This window comes from Echinops telfairi, unplaced genomic scaffold (genome assembly GCF_000313985.2).
Source record: "Echinops telfairi isolate 266 unplaced genomic scaffold, ASM31398v2 ScPeMD7_7458;HRSCAF=8496, whole genome shotgun sequence".
In the NCBI taxonomy this organism is placed as follows: Eukaryota; Metazoa; Chordata; class Mammalia; order Afrosoricida; family Tenrecidae; genus Echinops; species Echinops telfairi.
In genome coordinates, this window is record NW_022111358.1 from 35,731,545 (window position 1) to 35,752,806 (window position 21,262).

At 50.9% G+C, this 21,262-nt stretch overlaps 1 protein-coding gene across 2 annotated transcripts in view; it reads right to left on the minus strand.

Moving 5' to 3' along the window:
* Positions 1 to 21,262, minus strand: part of TEX2 (testis expressed 2) — a 110,236-nt gene continuing 88,974 nt past the window's right edge. The window contains exons 8-12 of one of the 2 annotated variants that reach the window (XM_045299312.1): positions 13,448 to 13,580; positions 7,819 to 7,938; positions 5,736 to 5,945; positions 3,709 to 3,829; positions 1 to 872 (exon numbers count right to left, since the gene is read on the minus strand). In XM_045299312.1, coding sequence (XP_045155247.1) covers positions 753 to 872; positions 3,709 to 3,829; positions 5,736 to 5,945; positions 7,819 to 7,938; positions 13,448 to 13,580 — 704 coding nt within the window. In that variant the 3' untranslated portion in view covers positions 1 to 752. Of the gene's footprint in view, positions 873 to 3,708; positions 3,830 to 5,735; positions 5,946 to 7,818; positions 7,945 to 13,447; positions 13,581 to 21,262 lie in introns of both variants that reach the window. The other variant, XM_004707278.2, reaches the window with a different exon arrangement.

Consider the following 21,262-nt stretch of genomic DNA (forward strand, 5'->3'; position numbering starts at 1 on the left):
AGTTCATGTGTGCTCATGTTTGAAAACACTCGGGGTCAACTACAACACAGGCAGGTGTCTGTACCTCACTGGTAAAGGCTTGGGATGGTTTGATCTCATGGCTTTGCCTAATGTTGACATCAGTCCCCCGCCCCCACCCCAGCTGATTGTGTGTGTGTGTGTGTACTATGGCTACTTGCTTCCAAAATGCACAATATGGAAAAGAGGGAGTTGCTATGCACATCTCTTCACCATCAATGAAATGGCTCGTGAGATCCCACGCCCACCCTGCACGTGCTTCCCCACAGTTGGTGTGGAGGATGGCAGGTGGTCACGGAGAGAAACTGGAGACGTGATTAAAAAAAAATGTCCTGTGGTGCCCTGGCTGCCTGAGGTAAAGCTTTGGAGTGAAGGCAAGGGGAAGCCTTCCCGGGGGCAGCTTTGCTCTTAATGTGCTCTTTTACTGCCTCTCCCTCCCCAAACTGGTAGGCTTGAGAAAGCCCCCCATGTGAGTCACTGGTAACTTCTGTGATGTTCGGCCTTAGGCTCCTTAAGCCAAAGCTTTGCAGCAGGCAGTCCAGAGACACCAGTCCCTGGCTGCATGGAATGACACCTCCCAGTGGGATGGGCACCGGCAGGCAGAGGGCAGAAGTAGTCTGGAGACAGCAGCTGTGGCACAGGTGAAGGCCAGGACTTCGGCATAGCTGGCAGCCGTGAGCTCCCACACCTGGAACCCAGCTCTCCTAATACTGGGAGGAATGGCCGCTCTCCTGTCACAGCTGCTCCGCCGCCTCCCTTGCTGGGTCCTTGAGGCAGGCAGTGGATCGAGGGTCCATGGCCGAGTGCATTATGGTGATATAGACGTCGTCCATGTTTGGCATGACAAAAACTTTCTGCAGAAAGAGAGATCAGCCAGGGAAGAACGTTATCTCAGGATGTTGCTCATGGCTCTAGTACTAATTTTAGGTTGTAGATAAGAATTTTAAACGCACATGCAACAATTTTCCTAGATATTCCAATAAATTCCCCAGGCTTTTAAATTTAGCTACAGAATCACCATGTCAGTGCGGGAGCACAGCAACGCCCATGGGAGCAGCAGTCAAGAAGATGCACGATGCTTCCTGTGGGGCCATTTGCCTGCACAAGACTGACGGTGCACAGCAGCAAAGTGTCATTCTGAAGGTGGAAGTGAACCTGACCCCAGCCATGGGATTTCCAACCACCTCAGGTGTATGTCAAGACTAAGCAATGACTGAGACTGAAGAAAAACTGATGCTTTTCATGGTGGCACTGGCAGAGACTATGAAGTATACCATGGACACATCTATATCAGGGGAAAAATACAGCCAGAATGCTGCTGATGTACTTTGGACATGTTCTCAAGAGGGTCGAGACCCCAGAGAAGGATTATGCTCGGTAAAGTGAAGGGTCATTGGAAAATCAGGCCTTTGGTGACATGCTACATGGACTCCCTCCCGATAAAAACTGAAGATACCGCTTGGGGAGAAGGGCAGGGAACAAACCGCATCCTGCTCGGAACAGCCAGTGCACAGAGGACTGTAGGGCCAGTCCCACCACGAGAAAGCGTCCCTTCACTGACCCATAGTGCTATGGGGACAGCACTGGAGACCCACTGCCAGAATTGTGCCGAGTCTGACTCCCCCACCCCCACCAGGGCGAGACAGGAAGGGAGTACAACAGAATAGCAAGGGGAGCAAAACAATGAAGTCCCCGAGGAATCCCAAAAATAGACTTAGGGAGCATGGCTCGGCACTTCATCAGACTCCATCAGAAAACATTCATAAAGGCCAACAAACAGACCTGGAACTATTTATAGGCTTTTAAAAATTTCATGTTTATCTTTATAAGATAGGCAGGATGAACAATCCCGAGGAAAAAACAATGAGACCAATTACCGGTGAGATGGGAGAAGGGGAGGTGTGGGAAAGGAAGGTGGGAACCAACAATCCCAGGAACAAGGGAACAACATGTGATCTAAAATCAATGGCAAGGGCAGTATAGAATGCCTGGTGGGTTATGATCAAATGTAATATAGCCAAGATGAATTACTGAAAGCTGAATGATCGAACATGATAGTGGGACAAGAGGAAAGTAAAAGGAAATAGAAGAAAACTAGGAGGCAAAGGACATTTATAGAGGCATAAATACAGGCATGTACAGATTTATATATGTAAATATATTTATATATAACAATAGGGATGGTGTAGGATATGAAAATAATTATAATTCATGAGGGTGGAAGGGAGGGAAATAAAAAGAGCTGAAACCACAGGATCAAGTAGAAAGAAAACGTTTTGAAAAGGATGATGGCAAGATATATACAAATGTGCTGGACACAATGGATGCATGGATTGCGATAAGAGCTGTACAAGCCCCCAATGAAAAGATTTAAATTGAAGAAAAGAAACTGACTCGGGGGCACTTCACAACCACAACGAGGCAGCAGCAGGCGCTGCTCTCACGGACATGCAATGGAAATACTCCTATGAGCCAAGATTCAACAACACTGAGGGAAATGGCTCCTCACAGGATCACCAAGTCACTGGGTCCCAAACACAAGGGAATCTGTCCTCTAACTCCTACCAACACAAAGGGTAAGCTACTTTTTTTTTCTTCCCTTTCTGTCCAAACCAGAAGCACACAAAGCTAGCTGAAGGAAATCCAACGACAGCCCAACATTCGAAGGACCGTCAGCAGGGGACAGTCATGGTGCTCAGCTTCCGGGATGACAAACGGACTTCAAACACGTGCCTGGGCAATGCCTCCAATCTTCATGTTGCTGCAGTCATCCTCAGCTTGCTAACTTTCTTCAGAAGCACTAGGCACCCACCTCAGCTCCTTGTCCCGGACACCCACCCACATTCCCAGGGCAGGGTCGAGGGAGATAACAAGGGCACAGGCTGCCTTCCTCACTAGGTTCAAAGTGCTTATCCATTTGGCAATAATTAACTTCTCAAGAATGGATTCTCAGCTATTGCTTCATCTCCAGCTTTTAAATAATAGGACCTTTCCCCACCCCAAGGAAACAACCACAAAAATAATGTGGATCTTCTTCAAAAGGTCCATTTCATTCTAAAGTAAATTGTTTGCTGAGCCATAAAAAGAGCTCCTTCAAAGACAACGGTGCCTCTGACGTCTGGCCCTAACTTGATGGAAATAGCAGGGGTACAGGAACTTAAGATGCAGTTTCCCATGGATTTTTTGGTGGAAGCTCCCTCATCTCAATATTGCTGTTTCCTGCACACAGTGAAACGGGCTTAGAGTGAGTTACAGTGCCTGGGGAGAAGGAGCAGGCCGATTCACACTTGGGATCCCAGGATAGGAGGTATTCTTGCTTACGGAAGAACTTCAAGGAATAACTTCCCTGAACATAGTGTGGCTACTCCGAGCTTATCCACCCAGGCCTGGAGAAAAACCAGGTCCAAGGAGAGCCTACTCACAGAAAAGGTTTGCTTTTCTACAAAAGGTCTTATTGGAGAGCATGTACAACATCTGTCAGTTTGCTCTTTTGGATTCCCTCTGGAGGGGCCCCCACAGAGTCCTGGAGACAGGGTGCAGGGTCTTTGAAGGCGTATGGTGGACCTTACATGCACCGCTCCAGGTGGAAGGTCCACTGGACCTGCCAAAGAAGATGCTGACTCAAAACAAAGTCAGAACCTGTCCCCCTGGCAGCTTTTCTACTCGGGGAAACCAAGACAAAAGGCTTACCTGAAACTCTTGCTCCAGTTTCTTCTCGATCCAGTCTGTCACATGAACTAACGTCACCTCTCTCTCTCCAAGTTTTGGCCGAGCTTTTAGCTCCACGTACGGAGGCTTCCGGAACCCGTACCTTTGTGAAGACAACAAAGAATACGCACCATCAGCAGCAGAGAAGGAAGACTCCAAGGGCCCACCTGACACGCCTCAGTCGGGATGAAGGGCTAGCCCTGAGATACTCCCTTGTTCTCAACGAGCTCCTCCGCAATCGCGCCAGCAGAAACTCCCTGTGCCCCTGCCTGGGTCTCAGGGCAGGAGTGGGCCGGAGAGCTGGGAAAGCCAGGAAGCACTCCTGGCAAAGTCCATGGCCCACTCCCGGTTGGGTGTCTTCATCTTTCCTATGTCCTTCCCCTTGTTTCTCTAAGAGGAGCGTCTGTGTGGAGAAGGAGCCCTGGTGGCACACTGGTCACATGCCCGGCTGCCAACGGAAAGGTTGGCAGTTCAGACCCAGCAGCCACTTGGCAAGAGGAGACCTGGCAGGCTGCTTCTTTGAAGACGACAGCCCAGGAAACCCTCTCGGCCCATTCTACTCCATCTTACAGGGGAACTAAGAGCCGGACTCCATTTGGAGGCAACGGGTTTGGCTTGGTTGGTTTTGTATATAAAGCAGAAAGACAAGACAAGAGCAGAGAGAAGGGGGCTGGCTCCATGTCCACTCCACAAGAACCTGTCGGTGGACGATGTTCCAGAGCCTGCCATTCACGCCCTGCTTTCCACAGCTTCCCGATGGCCCAGGCTGGCGCTCTTCACAAAGCCTTCAGATGCAGGATGGTGTGCTCGTTACTGACCCCAACCGGCCAATCTGTCACAACACTATGCTGAGAGCCATCACACAGCTGTCAAAAGGTAGTGCACGTTTCTAAGCCCTCAACGTGGGTGAGCACCTTTTGGTGGCTTGGGCACCTGGCTCAGCCCGCTGTCCTAGAGGGCCTTCGCTGGACAACAGCTTTCAGAGGCTTAGAAGTACAGGAAGAAGCCAGGTGGGACCAGCCCGCCTACTTAACAAAAAGCGATTCTTTGAAGGTTTAGAAGCCTGTACATCAGGGCATTAGTGGTGGCTATTCGTGGGTGGCAGGATTCTGTTTGTCCTTCTGAGTTTTAACTGCTGTTTTCTTGTGGATGTCGTCAATTTTCTTGTTAGTTTTTTTTTTTTTAATAAAAATGTTTTAAAACAAAATCTGAAAAGGAGTTTTCATTGGGAAACCGCCTTTCCGTCATCAAATGGTGAGCCGAGTGGAAAACCTTCACCTGATGATTTCTACAAACCCTGTGAACCCCAGGGGCGCTGGCGGCTGGGTTTGGCTGAGCGCGGCTGAAGGCAGACACTGTGCACTCAGGCCCACACCTCAAAGCATCTTTTCCAACCAACAACTCAGCAAGGGTGGATCTCAGTGGTCCCTGACCTTGGCTGAGTCCAGACTCCTGGAGGGGTGACTGGGTCTATCTGTGTATAACTGGATCAGTTGGTGACAGCTCCCAACTAGACTGCCGGCCAAGATACCATGCTCTTGGTCCTCAACATCGAGGCCTTATTCCGGGAAGCCTTCCCTGAGCCTGGATGTGACCCCACCTCTGGGAACAACGCCACCATCCACACAGGGAGCTGTGCAGGCTGACCAGGTGATGCAGTCACCACCGAGCCTGGGGTAGAACCAGGGCCCTACCGGGGTAGCTGTTGGTGCTGGTGGAGGAGCTGCCTTGCGAGAGGGGAAGGGCAGAAGCAGCTCACCTCATCAACTTCATGCAACTGACCTGAACGGCTCCCAACGTGTTAAGGTGAATCTTTAAACACGAACCAGCCGTTCATGGAAGGAAGAACCGTGTTTACAGCGAACACTATGGTTTCATGAAAAAGGCTAGAAAGTGCTTCTGCTGCCCAGGAGAAGGTGCTTTGCATGATCTCCAGGCTAAGCAGGCAGGGACTGTTATTGTCACACAACAAGGGAGCCACCTGCCACCCCAGAGGGGCCCCCACGCACCAGATCCGGTCAGTCGGGGGTGGTGGGATGTTCACCGCCAAGGTGCCTCTACATTCTTGCACTTCAACGGTGAGCAGCAGGGGCGTGTTGGAAACTTCTTCAATCTTCTTTTTTATGAACTCCGTCTCTGTGGCTTTTTGGAAATATTTTGATTTGGTAATCTTATCTACAAATCGCATAATCTTGCTTGTTCGATGACCTCCAACATACCTTGAAATGAGGAACACAAGGATCAGTAGCAGAAATTTTGCTCCTTTTCAAACAAAAACAGTTTGGTTTTTCTTCTACTTCACTCTACACCAGAGTTTGTAAACTGCAGTCCGAACGACCTCTTGGACTGGGCTAGTCTTTGTGACAGGGTTGTCCTGTGCCTACTTAGCAGCAACCCTGGCCTCTACCCGCTACATCAATAGCATCCCTCAATCTTGATGATCTTCTATCATGGTGGGATGTCCCGGGCGAGGGTGAACCACTGCCGTGGAGAAGGTGTCAATGTCAGAGCCTATTCTTGGGTTAGACAACACACTCAGATTGACCTGCGGGAAGATTAGGGACAAAAGAGGGTTGTCTCCACCGCAAGCCTGCAGTAAATAAAACTTAGCTGGCCATGCCAATAAAGGGGGGGTTTGAAAGAAATCAGGCACACACTAGACAACAATGGGGACCATCCAAAGCTGGGAATGGCCAGACCAAGGTCATCAAAGTGCAAGTGAAGGTCAACCTGGGTTTCTAGGTTCCGGGACTCCTCTCTTAGCTCTGCAGCCTACTCTTAACGGCCCTGTTCAGTCTCGAACTCTCCCACACCCCCCTCCCATGTGGCTTCATATGCTTTCCAGAGACAGTGCGTGTGCAATCTGAGACAGTACTAGCCAAAAACTTCCCTTTCCCTCATAAAAGTTCCTTGATTATAAAAAGTGCTTCTGCTGCATGAATTCTTTGGGTGTTAAGAAGCAAGAATCGGGGAAAACATTTCTAGAAACCAAACAAGATGGCAAAAGGAGAAGGGTTCTCACATACCCTCTTCTAAACCACTCAGAAGAACTGAACCTAGACTCACTGTCCTAGAGAGAGCCACCTCTCCCTGTTACGCTACATCAAACACTAAGCCGTGCTGCACTGCCTGTACACAAGGCGGTGATAAGCTGCTCATCTGCCTTCTAGCTGATGCCACACCAACTTTGAGTGGCAACAACTTTTCAAAGGACTCGGGACTTCTAAAGAAAAATGCTACATCAGGCTGACACACTAGCAGTCCAGCCATAAGTTTTTGCATCAAATCATAGCTACCAAAAACCTGCCCTGAGAAGATCCTGGCTCCACCAATAGTTCCAGGGAGTCAGGCTTGTGCGTCTGCGGGGAAAAGCACCCCAACAGCACACGCACTGCCCTGGTGGGTGCTCCTAGGACCCTTCAACTTTCTCCTGAGGAGCGGCTGGTGGTTTCAAACTGCCCAGCTTGCAGATCACAGCCCAGTGTGCAATCACTGTGTCACCCGGCTCCTTTAAGAGAGCCCAGCAGGTACATTTACAAAAGAAAAAGCAACAAGCAACTGTAGCTTGAACTCTTCGAATGTCTACACTCTTCTCATCCTTCCTAAGATTTAAAACGTGAATAGGCCGGCATTTTCTCACAAAAGTTCCTGAACCACCCAGCTTTTTTTATAACCAAAGTCTCTTTAACTCACTTGACATAATTACAAGATCCTGACAGAGCGCTGGTGTTAGTACTTGGGTCATTCCAGTCTCGGCCACAGGCAAAGGGACTAAGGAAGGGAATGATGCTCCCCAGCGAGCACCAGGGGGAAGTGTTGAGCATCCATGCGCCCAGGAAGATCCAGATGTGCTCAGGAGAAACTCGCCCTTTCTCCTGCTGATTTACTCAGAGGGCTGGAGAAAGTTATCTTGCTGGCGACCTTCTCAAGGAAAGCTAGTCTTTTGGGTTTGGGCACTAGAACTGACCTAAGCTCTGGCAGTGGGCATTAATAGGAAACCCACTCATTCTGCATGAGGGAGGGAGAAAAAAGGTTCTCCCTCAACATGCCGCCCAGGCCTCCTGGGCACCCTGGCCGCCCTGACCCACTCACCCTTCACTCCCTGGGAGGAGCTGCTTGTCTCCCCCACTGGACTCTGGGGCGTCGTCTTCCTCGGAGGAGCCAGCGCTGGAAGATTCCTCGTCGCTGTCGGCCAGACAGTATGCCCTGGGCCTGCAACTGAACAGAGGGAGAGTCACCACCGTGCCCACCCCGGCGCTCAGAGAGGACACTCAGCTACACAGGTCAGAGTGTAGAGCCACCGCACCACCCTGCATCACCCCCCCACCCAGCCCACCGGGACGAGCCCAATCCGGGGTCGGTCCTTGGATCGGTGTGGTTGCTCAGGAGACTCTTCAGGGACAAGTCCCCCATGAAGGACTCAGGCCTAGAGAAGCTTGCTGTGGGCATGCGTCAGAAGGAAAGGCGGTGGGTGTGTGATGCAGTCTACACAATGCAGGGGAGGGGTGAGTGGGAGGAATGGATGACTGTGATGGGGAGGTGACAGCTTGTGGGAGACATGATGGCCTCTTGGCCAGTGGCAGGGATTTTCAGGCAAGTCCTTGACTCTGGCTGAGTTCAACAACCATGATGCCTTTCTGACTTTCTTGACCCAAGACACCTTCCTAGCTAACATGTCTCACCATACGGCACACCCGAGGGTCACAGACAAAGCCACCTATCATAAGGTGCAAGTCCCTAGGGGATCTAGGAAGGAACTGACATGAGAACCCAGGAAGCTTCTGGAAAAGTAAACATTTGAAGATCGTCTTCTTACTAAACAATAATAAAACATCTCATCTGACAGCAATGTCCCTCACTGACCCTGAGGGCTGGACGCTCAGTCTGCACTGGCAGGGGCTTGCTGAAGGGAGTTTGCAGGGCGTCCCTCTGAGGGTCACTGGGGGCTTCTGGAGCAGCTTCAGCCACACACCAGACAATCCTGTGTCGTCCCTCCCCCAGACCTGACTGGGGTGAAATGAAGGAAGGGCATGTCTGAACACTGGTGAGCAGCCAATGGGGGCTCAGGAAAGCTAGGCCTTACTTCTATTGTGGGCCAGGAGAAAAGTACTCAGATGGGCCAGCCCTGGCTCTGCACAGCTACGAACCTCTGGCTTTCTCACGCTGCCCTTGTGCCATCTGAAGCCCATTGGGCAGTCATCCCCTGGCCTACAGGAGCCAAGGGCGCCCAAGGGCAGCGTAAGTTAGAAGGCCAGGCAGGCTCCGGGGAATGCACTGGGGGTTGGGGCAGAAACAGGAGTCGGCTGTAAGAGGACCTCGTGAGCACCCTCCCCAGACAGCAGATCCTCCTGGGCCTGGCTCAGAAACCCTATATAGAGCCCACTGCCCCGGCCAACAGGCAGCAGTGGCTCATGTTAAAGGGGAACTCCCTCGTAGCAGGGACAAAGTTCCTTGTCCTGGGCCCTGCCGGGACACCACTGTGTTCCTCCTTCAGGGAACATCTGCATCCCTTCTTGGTCACAAGGCCATTTCAGCGCGTTTCGTAGCCTAGATCTTCTTTTATTTAAAATGCACATAAAACCCCAAAAAGCAACTGCTGCAGAGTGCACTCTAACTCCTGACAGCCCCAGGTGTGCAGAACCAGCTTGGGCGGCCCTGTCCTGCCAGGTCCTCCTTGGGAGGCACCTCTGGGTGGGTTCTAACCACTCACCTTTGGGTGCACAGTTAAGCACTTTACCATCCATCTGCACTGCCCTCCCTCACTGCCATCAAGCAGATTCCAAGTCAGCGTGACCCCCATAGGATGGGGCAGCCCTGCCCCGGGAGTTTCAGAGATGCTAACTCGTCTTTCTCCCTCACAGTGGCTGGGGGGGTTTCCAACTGCTGACCTTGCGCTTAGCAGCCCAACTGGTAAGCATCCAGGCACTCTAAAATGTATGTGACAAAGACATAACTCCATTGGGTTTGGGGGATCAAGAAAAAACTGGGACTTAAGTCCCCATCGACCACAGGGAACTGTGCTCTCCCTCGGGCCCAGCGATGCCAGCGTGGAGCCTGAATCTCACTCAGCACAGGCTCCTCATCCACAGAAGGCTGCCTGCAAGGCCAAGGACGGAGGGGAAGCCTGCCCTTGCCCACCATCAGCCCCTGGACCTGAAGGCGGTGTGACCCTGCAGTACGTGCTCCGGTGCCCAAGGTACTTGCGGGGCAGTGAGCAGGACCACTTCTGCAGCTGGAAGTTAATAATTTAGATCATGGTGTACTGGATCGGATGAGCCGAGGTTATGATTTTGTCCAAATGGCACTGGGAGCTGTATCGTGTGGCGCCCAAGGCGTATTAGATGTGGCTGATTCTCCGTTTCATAATTAAAGACATACCCTCAGGCTAGCTACAAGAACTTCAGTGAATGCCAGACACACTGCACACATCCTGCTACGGAGCCTATCATTTCTTAAACACACCAGAAAGCGCCTATTCCAGTTATGCTGCCTCTGCTAACGACCTTTCTGGAAATGTGTCTAGAGACAAGACACACAAGAGTGAATTATTTCATCACTGATACGCTCTCTCAGGCCAAACATCTTATTTCTTGGCCTCAGAATCACTGTCCATCTTTGACTGACTTCCATAAATCTCCCAAAGGCCAGTCCAAACAGCCAGGATGTCCTTACGGCAGCTCAGGGTTGTTTATTTTCTTTTTCTTTTTTAAATGTCACAGACTCTGGAGGAAATTCTAAAAAGACCTCCCAAAAGGTTCCACAGGAAATATGTGTAACCAAGCTACCTAGCCCTGGGACATATCTGGCTTGAGGGGCCATACTCATGGGAGTAAATCCTTCCTTGTGTTTAAGAAAAATGTATCCCAACCACCTGCCACGGACACAGGTACCTGTACATCCACAGGACGGGACTGGGTCACAGTGTCACCTGCAAATATTCAGCACCCAGAAGGAACTTCTGGGGCCTGGGGGGTAAGGACAGACGGTGATCCAGCACACAGCTCAGAGGGCCACCATGTGGCCCAGGCTGTGGTGGCAGGACAATGCTGCCCTCCGCTGCTGGGCGCCCGACTGGCAAGCTGTTTTCCTACGGGCTCACCTTGGTCCTTGTCCTTGTCATGCCTGCGCCCACAGTGAAGACTGCTCGGCTCACTACTCTGAATTCCATTTTAGAAGCTAATTGCTCTGTGTATGCTACCATAGTAGGTGAACAAGAAAAGCATCGGAGAAGAGCCAAGGGGGAAATGCCCACACAGATACAATGTCTGCATATTTCCAAGAGACAGAGCAACATCTCTATTGCCTCCAGTGGTCCTCAGGGGAACAGCATGAATAAACTCCCTGCTCACAGGAGGGGCAGCATCTTCTCAGAGGGTCTCTATAGCACAGCGTTTGCACCCTGGGAGGGGGACTGGAGAAAACTCTGAGAAGAGCAGGAAGTGGGACCCACAGGGCAGAAGGGAATGCCCCTGCTGGTGACCTCTCAGACACACACTGTGCTCCTTGGAGAGTGTGTGTGTGTGCGTGATGGGGGTGTGTCTTAACGTGAAAGAGAGGTCAGCGCCAAAGGTCAGCTGCTTACTATTCGGCTACATGTCCTGACTTCTGTGTTTCCCTCTGGTATCAGCCTCAGGTGGTTCTGCATGCTCCTGAGGGAGGAAGTGAACTGGGTCTGCTTCCTCAACCAGGATGCTTCAGAGGCTCTGGATGCTCCGAGACGCGAGAGGTCTCAGATGAAGAACCAACCCCTGCCATCGAGTCGATGCTCACTCACAGCGACCCAACAGGGCAGGGTGGAACGGCCCCTGTGGGTTTCTGAGACGAGCTCTTTCTCCTCTGTGCAGTGGCTGGTGGTTTCCAACTGCTGGCCTTGAGGTGGGCAGCCCAACAGGTAGCCACCACACCCTCAGTGCTCCTCCTGATGAACGAGGGGCTCCCTGACACACAGAGGGGCGGAGAGTCTATTTGCCCTGTCCTTGTCGCCTAGACAAAGTGCCCTCAGGCTGTATTCTTCTTTACTTTAAAAATTAAAGTCCAGCCAGTCAGAAAATCATTAAACATTTAGTTTAATACCCACCCCCTAGAAGAAGAAATTTCTACAAGAAAAAACTGCTCTAGAAAATAGAGTAAAAATAGAATTTACTATGATCACTTCTGTACAGCAGAGGCTTCCCTCCGGCCCGGTCAGCCAGTCGATGAATGAAAAGCTGTGCCAAGAGCGCCTGCAAGCAACCCCTCAGGGGCACAAGCCTCAATGCCTGCTGCATTGGGGACCCACCACCCCCCTTTCCCATAGGGTCTTTCCGGAAAGCTCCTGCCCCGATGCTCCAACTGATGCGTGTTCAGCCCCACTCCCATTCATGTCGGCCTCCTTTTCCAGAGGTTTTGTGACCGGGTCTGCCTACTGGGGCTCTTTTCCTGACTCTCTGAGGCTGGACTGAGAATGCTCAGCTGCGTGTGGGAACATCGGGGAAAGAGACTGAGATCAAAGCCCCCTGCCATCCAAACTGCCAGGGGAGTCTCTGCAAGCTCCCTAGCTCGGGCTCACAGGCGGGCCATCATGTCTAAGAACACGTGGGAAGGACAAATGCCTTGGTGGTGTCACGTGGCACTCACAGGGTATGAAATGCTACACGGAGAACTGATAAATACCACTCACCAGAAAACACAAATCCACAGATTGCCGAGTTCAACCCCATTTGAACAAACAGCAGAGGAACGAGAGGAAAACAGCACAGAGAAGGGTTAGATTGCACACAGTGGGCAAAAGCTTCCACTTACTCAGAGGGACATTACATTCCCAAGTGGCCTGGCTAAATCAGAGCCATCTCGGTAAAGAGCATTCACCTGGACGGCCCAGCTCACCCCCATCTGCTCTACTGTGGGGCCGCAGGAAAGCACAGGTCAGGATCCTGAGCCAGCGAGACCCCAGGATGGTGAGATCCTGACAAGGCGGCTCCTGGCAGCCCCTCCTGTCATCATACTGCTAATTTCATGTGAGAGAAGTCAAGTCAGGGAAGCAGACTCCAATCAGCATTTCTGATTTGGCAAAAACCCTAAGATCCATTTAAACGAGCCATTTTTAAGGTGTGTGGGCAAGCAAAACTGCTAGCTTCTCTCTGAGAGGCAATAAGGGGGAAAATTCGCTGCGTTAATTATCTCACAAATTGGAAATTTCCCCTAAATTCAGCTATGCAGCAGATGCCCTGTCTACAAGAGGGATTTATGACGCAGATCAATACCACATTATTTAGGGAACTGCTGCCTAAAAAAAAAAAAAAATCGATCATCTAATTATGAGCACTTCTGATTTTATGATTAAAGCCTCAGGGACGCTCAGGACAAGAGCCCGGTCCACGTCACTATCTGTGGCTGAACAGGGGCAGAGGAACTTCCTTGAGGATGATTCTGCGCATGGAGCGCACCTGTGCGGCTGAGCTGGAGCTGCTGGGCTGAGACGGCAGTGTTTCTGGGTAATCGATACTGTGCACACCACACTGAGCACAGGTGAGGATGCCTGGCCCACCTGACAGCCTGGCTGGGCATGGGGATGGCTGTCTGCTGGGGGTGAGACTAGGAAACTGTTCCCTAAAACACTCCGGGGGTCCAAAAGCCCACCCAACATCCATGGCCACAATGCATCAAGTCTGCTGCTCTAAGGGGGAGGGGGAGGTGGTGTCCCAGGTGGGATTCCGAATAGGAAATTCATATAGCCCCTTACCCTTCTTTGCCAATTTCGCCAACCTTCAGGGCTTCAGCAAGAGGCTCTTTACCTAGTTTGGTCAAATTCATTTTGGTCTCGAGAGTCATCAGAAAGGACCCATTGTAGGACATTTCCAAATCAATCCAGAGTCCTGGAGAAATGGTGGGGGAAAAAGAACAAGACAACAGCACAGGGTTTTGTCTTTCCCTGAAAGGAACATGCTATCAATGACAGTACGGGTGGGCGGATTTCCATTTTCCAGTGTCTAAGCAAGCAGCATGGCACACCGGAGCCGACGCCGCACTTTAACACCTAGCTTCTGGAAGAGGGCTGCGAGATGCCAGGCTCTCCGCATCCATTAGAAGGGCCACAGCATATCCATGATGTGAGCGTGGGAGGCCCTGTACGCTGGCTGCTGCTTCACCCCGACCCCTTGGGATGAGCTCGCCTGACTCCCTGGCAGTTACGGGCCGAGAAGAAATGCAGACACCTGTGCACCAGGTGGTTCCTCAGACAACAGGTGGTTCCGAGTTAGCAAGGTTCCGCAGGGAGGGGCACAGACACTTTGAACCCTCTCTTTCTGGAAACTGCCTAGGCATGGGACAAAAGAACAGATTTTCTATTGGATCATCCAGATACATTGCGTACCCCTTCTGTACCGTAACTTGAAACCGTACTCCCTATAATGATACGCATGCCAATGAGATGAGGTCAAAAGGACCATTTGGTTTGTGGAACTTCAATGGGGTGGCGACCACCAGAAGTGGCCACTGCCAGTAGTCTAAAACCAGGGGGAAGCAGCTCAGGACCCTCTTCTATTCGAAGCTCCTATGCTTGGCAGGTTCACATAAACTGAGCTGGGGTCCTTCAGGCTCAGAGCTCCATAGCATCTCAAGGATCATCCATCAAACAGGATTCTTCAGGTAGATGTCAAATGTTAATACACTTTCATAGATCCTCATAAAGATAAATGACAACATTGAAAAGGAAGCAGGAAATTAATCTGAAACCACTGTTGACACACAGCAGCATTTTCTGGCCATTACAGTAAATACCCGCCCCCACCCCCACCCCAGCCTGCCCGAATCTGGCCGCCGCCTCAGATGAAAAGCTTTGCTTAACCTCAAGAGGCACGAATGGTGTTGCTCCTCACTAAAGTCAGAAGCGTTTCCATTTTGCTTTCAACAGATTTCTTTTTCATCCTGATTGAAGCTAATTCTTTTCCACGAATGACCTGTTTTAATAAGTGGTAGGCAGACCGATTACCTGGAGTCTGCAGCCAGACTCACAAAACAGCCGTCACTCTTCATTATGCTTTAAGCAGTGTAAAAGAAATCATTAATTAGCTTGCTCTTTCAAAGTTACTATTATAGGAAATAAAGGGCACATCTGCTTTCATAAAGATACCTAGTGATTAATGGCTCCTAATAGCAGGGGGACTGAGACAAAGCTAGAGTTTAATAGATTTCAAATGCAATATAAAAAGTGACCAACAAAGAAGCTATTTATTTGCTGTATTATCACTCTAGCTTGACTTGGATGCTGTATGGATTCAGGCATCATCACCTCTTTTCAAAGCCCTACTCAGTTGTCCAATAAATAGTAATAGGATGTATTACGTTGAAGGCTGTCATATTAAAGTCACCAGAAGTTTATGCCTTATAAAATGTAAGTTTTATCTGTGTGTTTTTTCCCCCAGTGAAGGGATTTGGATGTGGGCCCAGGGAAGTGCGGTTCATGTCCCAGTCAAGTCCACAGTCCATCTGATGATGTGTGATCTAGGAGCCGAGGCAGTGAAAGGAAGGGCGGCAGGGAGCCCAGTCAAGTGGATGGGACTGGAGTCTGCAATCTCTTAACCTCCGTGCCTCAGTCTCCTCACCCGCACGCACAATGGGAACACCACCACTGCTCCCTCAGGGGTTGCTGTGTGCCACCATGGCACACCCTGGCCAGGACGCCTTCCTTTCTCTGCTGCTGCCAGATCCTGACGACTGCAATCCTTGCCTCCAGTCTAGTTTACTGCTGTTTCCATAAAAGGGAATGGTCTGGAAAAGTTCATGCACCAAGAAAGAGGGAAGAGGCTGCTCTGCGGGCCGGGAGAGGATGAGGTAGGGATCCCTAAGGGGAGGAGTCTGTTTCTCATACCACTGCCTACATCCTGTGACACTCAAAGAGCACGAGGAAGAGTCATGGATGGTTTGAGGACTTTTGAGAACAGATCTGAAAAACCAAATCAAAATTCTAACAAATGACCCTACCATGACAAGCTTGCATTTAGATGAGAGCAAGAAGGCTATTTTAGCCTAAGGTGCAAAGAAAAACTTGCTTCTGTGACCATGAGTCAGCAGGCAGAATGCACCCGGAAAATCTAGGAGCAGGAGCAACTTGGAGCCGAGACCAACGGGCTATATGACGGTGAGTCAGGGCCTCACCTCGAGTGATTGCGAGATGAACTGACAGTTATTAGAAAGGCTGTCTTTCCCCTGGGAGAAGTGCAGCAACCACGAGAGGATGAGGACACACACTTCCCCTGATCAGCAGTTAACCAACACAGCGGAATGCCGCGAATCTAGATGAGAGCGGCTTTTCCTTGGGTGTGACAAATAGGAAGCACTGCGTGTAAATGCTGTTTTCAGAACCATCTGCTCTATGAGAAGCAGAACCATTTTTGATGCTTTTACGTGTGTAAGATGGTCAGCCTCGGGAGGTCTCTGCCAAGGGGGCTGGAGCATGAACAAGAGGGCAGGGGGCGAGAGAGGTTGTCAGCCTCCCCGCCCCACCCCGGGCCATGGTGAGTGGCTGTCTAGTGCTGGAGGGGGCTGCCTGATGATCAAGGAATCCCAAAGAACGCACAGCTGACGCAAACACGAGCTGCTTTCGATGGCCCTCCTGTGAGGACTCATGGGGAGTGCAGGTGCAGTTTCCCCACTCGCCAGCCTCAGTCACCACCACCACCACCACCACCACCATTGCAGCCAAAGTTATACCTCCCTCCATTTCTCAGCTTCACACCCACCAAGGTGACCGACCCCTGCCCTCCAGGGGTTTGTGCTTGAAGAATGAAGAGGACTTAGAGCCATGATGCCACCACAGGGGACAAACCTGCCCTGGTGCATGTCCCAGGGACAGGGAGAAGCCACAGCTGGCACACAGGCCCCCTGCTGTTCTGTTTAGCAGGATATCTGCACCCCTCAGTTGTAGTGCTGTGGTGGCCGTTACAGGTCAGCTATTCATGGCTTTATTACTAATAAGCTAACTGGAAGGCTGCCGTCTCATTGACACACGCTTCCCGGGCACTGCTGCTCCAAGGAGCGGGGAGAATAAAGCCTTGCTCGCTGGAGCTTGGCCGCCCCTGATCTGCTCTCCACAGTAACTGAAGGGTTCCTTTGTACTCTGACTGCCAGCCCTACTTCCATGACCACATGCTCCACAGAACAGCGTGAGCGCTGCTGCACCAGCCTGACACACAGACCGGTGTCCCACTGTTCTTTAGACCCACAGAAAGTGAACGCTGGGATGTGTCTCGAGGACAGACATCATGTTCACCTGCGCCTGCCTCTAACTGTTGCCAGAACAGAGCCCTGCTGCTTCAAGGATGACAAAGCCATCAATCCAAGTCCCCTAAAAGGTGAGTGAGCTTGAGTGGGCGCTATACCTGCCCTGCCGCAGTTCTCAGGTCTGGGCTGCCATGACCACTCTCCTGTTGTCTGCTACTGAAGAGGGCCAGGTGGGAGCACAGGGAGGCCACTGATGGGCTCTGACTCCAGTTTTCCGCACTGTTTAGCCGTCTCCAAATCGGCTGCATGAACAGACACTGCTGTGGGGAGGGCAGGGACTGCCTGAGCTCCCACTGCTGGCAGCGCTGAAGGAGCCCGGCCCATACAGGTCCCTGACTGTGGAGCTGTGCCTAGAAGCCACGACCCAGATGGAAAGGCAAGGTTGAGGGGGACTCTGTGGGGAGTTCCTCACCTCCCAGCTTCATCTTACCCATCTCACCCCCCCTTAGGGTCTGGCGGGATGACCCTGAGTGCCCTTCAGGTCAAAATAGTCATTTTGCCTGGATTCTTTAGGGCAGCGGTTCTCAACCTGAGGGTCATGACCCCTTTGGGGATCTAACGACCTTTTCACAGAGGTCTCTGGATTCCTAACAGTAGCAAAATGACAGTGATGAAGTAGCAATGAAAGTAATTTTATGGTTGGGGGTCACCACCACATGAGGAACTGTATGAATGGGTCGCAGCATTAAGAAGGTTGAGAACCACTGCTTTAGGGTTTAATAAGTGCTTGTGTCAGGCTGGCTTTCTAGAGAAGCAAAACCCCTGATGTTTATATATATGCGCACACACGCACGCAAACTTCTATCAAGAGAATGGCTCTCACAGTTGTAAAATCGAGCCTGCCCAGTCTGAGCTCTGTGTTAGGGGGATTATTCGGTCCTACCTGCCAAGCCACTGAGAATTCAGACCCAGCCAAGTTGACAGGAGACTGCACTATCAGAGCTATATATCTTGCATGAACTTGATCCAAAGGAAAAGAGATTATGGAAGAGCAGACCCAAGAGGTCAACTGGCTGCCTCTGAATGGTGGGGTGATACTCTCCTTCCGGGCGTGAACCAATGGATGAGCACTACCCTAACAGCATGAATGAGACAACTGGGAAAAGCTGGGCCGAGAGGGATAACGTCCCCAGGCCGGGCGTGAGGGAGGCGAAGGGGAAGCCAGACAGAGGAGGGCCAGCGTACCAGGCTCCTGGAGCCTCTGGACAGTCACAGGGAAGAAGGGAGACCTGAGACCTGGTACACTCTTCAAGGCTAGAGGGGGAGGGGTCACAGCAAAGGCGGGAGGTGCACAGGCCGTTCTCAAAGGGGAGAGGCATCCACCTTTCAGAACATGCACCCTGGTCACTGAACTGGTTCCCTCGTGGCACTAGAAATGGCGTGCCTTAGAGCTCAGGCCAGCCACTCCTCTCAACATTCTTCTTTGCGCCGAGGATCTGGCCACTTTCAGCTGTTGGATGGGAGTCCCAGTGGGACGCCCGGCCCAGCCTCGACCTCCTCAGTTCCCGGTAGTTGTAATCAAGGTAAAGCAGGAACGAGCTCTTACACAGCCCTGTGTGGATGGATGGATGCACGTACTCCTTACGCTGCTTCCGTAGTAGCAAAGCTTTGATCTACAGTGAAATGTCTTCCCGCAGAAGGAGAGAGAAACTGGAGATTTTGGTGTCTGGTGAAGTCAGCCTGCCGGGAGCTGCAGGGACACTTCCTAGATGCTGTGGAGCCCCAATGATGTGGATCTGCATCCCAGTTGGGGAATTTCTATTCATTCAACAAAAACAGCCCTGAGGGGAAAAGAATGCTGGCACACTAGGAAACAGCTTTCTCCTGCATTCTTTCCTTTCTTTGGGCCCAGTTTCAGGAGGTGAGGTCAGCAGATCACATACCAGATTGTCAGGGTGGGCGTGGGGCTGACAGCCCTGGTCCACTAGTAAGGGTGAAGATTCGTTCATTTTACAGTGAACACAGAGTCTATCTTTGAAAGCCTTTCCGTGGGAGGTACAGAACTCTCGCTAAACTCTCTGCAGAGGAGTCCAAATCTTTTCTAGTTTTACTCTCCATCAGCTGGGAGCTTACCAACTCCAGGAGCACTCTGGTTCACGGAGGGGGAGACAGGGGAGCTCAACAGGCAGCCTCAAGTGAACTTCTGGCTTTGCCTCTGTACAGGCTTCACCAAAAGTTCATGGAAAAATAAAATTAAAACTAAATAAAAACAGCTACACTTGATTGCCCAACCTAAGTGCCATCCAGTTCAAGACACCTTTCCAAGTGACGATGCCAGCCATTCAGTCCATCTCTAACGAACTCGGTGCTGGGAACTTAGCTGTACCACGCAGTCTGGTTTACATTCTTAGCTGAAGAAAGAGGGTGCCCTTCAAAGATTTCTGAAGGATTAGGAAACCCGAGAAGTCAGAAGGAGCTAAGTCAGGACTGTCCGGTGGCTGGAAGTCTAGTGACTTCTCATTGAAACTCTCCCCAAAGTGCCCTTGTTTGGGGAGATGAATAAGGGCAGGCGGGGGACGACACACCCGTGAAGCTCTTACGGGCAGTTTTCCGCTACGGTTTCCACTAACTTTCTCAAAACACTTTCCCAATAAGCAGGCGCAATTGTTCTTTGGCCCTCCAGAAAGCCAACAGGTCAAATGCCTCGAGCATCCCCCCCAAACTGCTGCTGTGACCTCTGCTCTTGACCAGGCTGCTTTTTCTTGGCCTGCGCCACTGCCACTCCCACCTCCCGGGAGCCCTGGCTTTGCCATTAGGATTGTGTTGGAAAAGCCAGGTTTCATCTTCTGTTACAGTTCTTCAAAGAAATGCTTCTGGTTCTTAATCCCACTTGTTTAAAATTTCCATGGAAAGCTCTGCTCGTCTGCAGATGGGGACATTCTTCGCACCCACTGAGCCGAACATCTACTCAACTTTGGTTCTGAGTCAGAACTGTGAACCCAGAACCAGTTGAGACGCCTAAGGTATTTAGGACTACTGTTCGTGCTGTTCACTGCTGGTCCTCTTCAATCAGCGCACACACAAGATGAAATATTTCCTGGTCTGCTATGTGGGCTTCATCTTCAACATTGTCTTGGCTGGTCTTGAAGCGAGTTATCCATTTGTAAACTGCTTTCTTTGGGGCAATGCCCCATCAACTTCATAGAGCCTCCATGATTTCACCATTCTTCCACTGCACTCTGGCAGGGGCTCCTTTTCTCAGGCCCCCACCAGGCTCCAATCAGACATGTTACAAGTCAGCACAAGCTTCTGTGGATGGGAGCACTTTTTGAAATCCATGCATCGCTTTTTCATAGTGTGTTAGTCGAGGCGACCAGAGAAACAAATCCACAGAAACTCATATGTGTAAGAGAGAGTTTTCTGTAAAGGGTAAGTGCACATTAAGAAAACATCCAATCCCAGTGCTGTCCAAGCCCATAAGTCCAACATCTGCCCACATATAACACAATAACACCAATCTACAAAGTCTGCCTCCATCTCACAAAACACACACAATGATGCCAACTGCAGGAGGAAAAGTCGAATCAGTGAGCATGTAAGCATCTCAGCGCTGGCAGGGGTCTCCACACGGCTGCTCCAGCACCCAGGGCTGCATCAGGGTAGGTCCATGTGGCTTCTCCTCAGGGATGTCTTGCAGGAAGTGAGCCTTGCAAGCTGAGGCAATGAACTAGTATGGCACCCACACCCTGGTCAGACCATCAGAAAGCAAGAAATCCAAGAACTAGAAAGTTGAAGCTCACGGAGCCATTTATCTCCCCGCCCTTCCATTAATCCCATGTGTTTATCAGCCAGGTTGGCACAATAAACCTTACCTATCTCACACAGTAACTCTTTGAAGACCCCTTGTAATACTCTGGGGGCTGGCCTTCTCTGAAATCAATGTGAGGCTAAACACAGAAGTAAGGGCTCATGGTCAGCTGGAAGATATCCCAAGAGAGATTTGACTGGCTGTAGAACTAGAAAATCTTTTTTCATCAAATGGACACAAAAGAAGAAAAATGATTTCACTAAACATGACATGAGAGCCATCTGATAGAGCCAGAGGGCAAGCTCACTTCCATAGTCTACAGATCTCACCGGACATCTTTCTTCAAAACGAATAGTTCATTCTTGGAGAATCCGGATTCTTCTCGCCTCTATCTTGATCATGAGCCTAAGGGGTAAGAGGCTCACTCGGGAGAGGGATGCCCAGGTGATGAAGTCATATGTTTCCTGGGCAGTGAGCTAGTCCTGCTTCTGGCTAGTCCTCCTCCTTTCACCAGACCTTGTCTTGTCA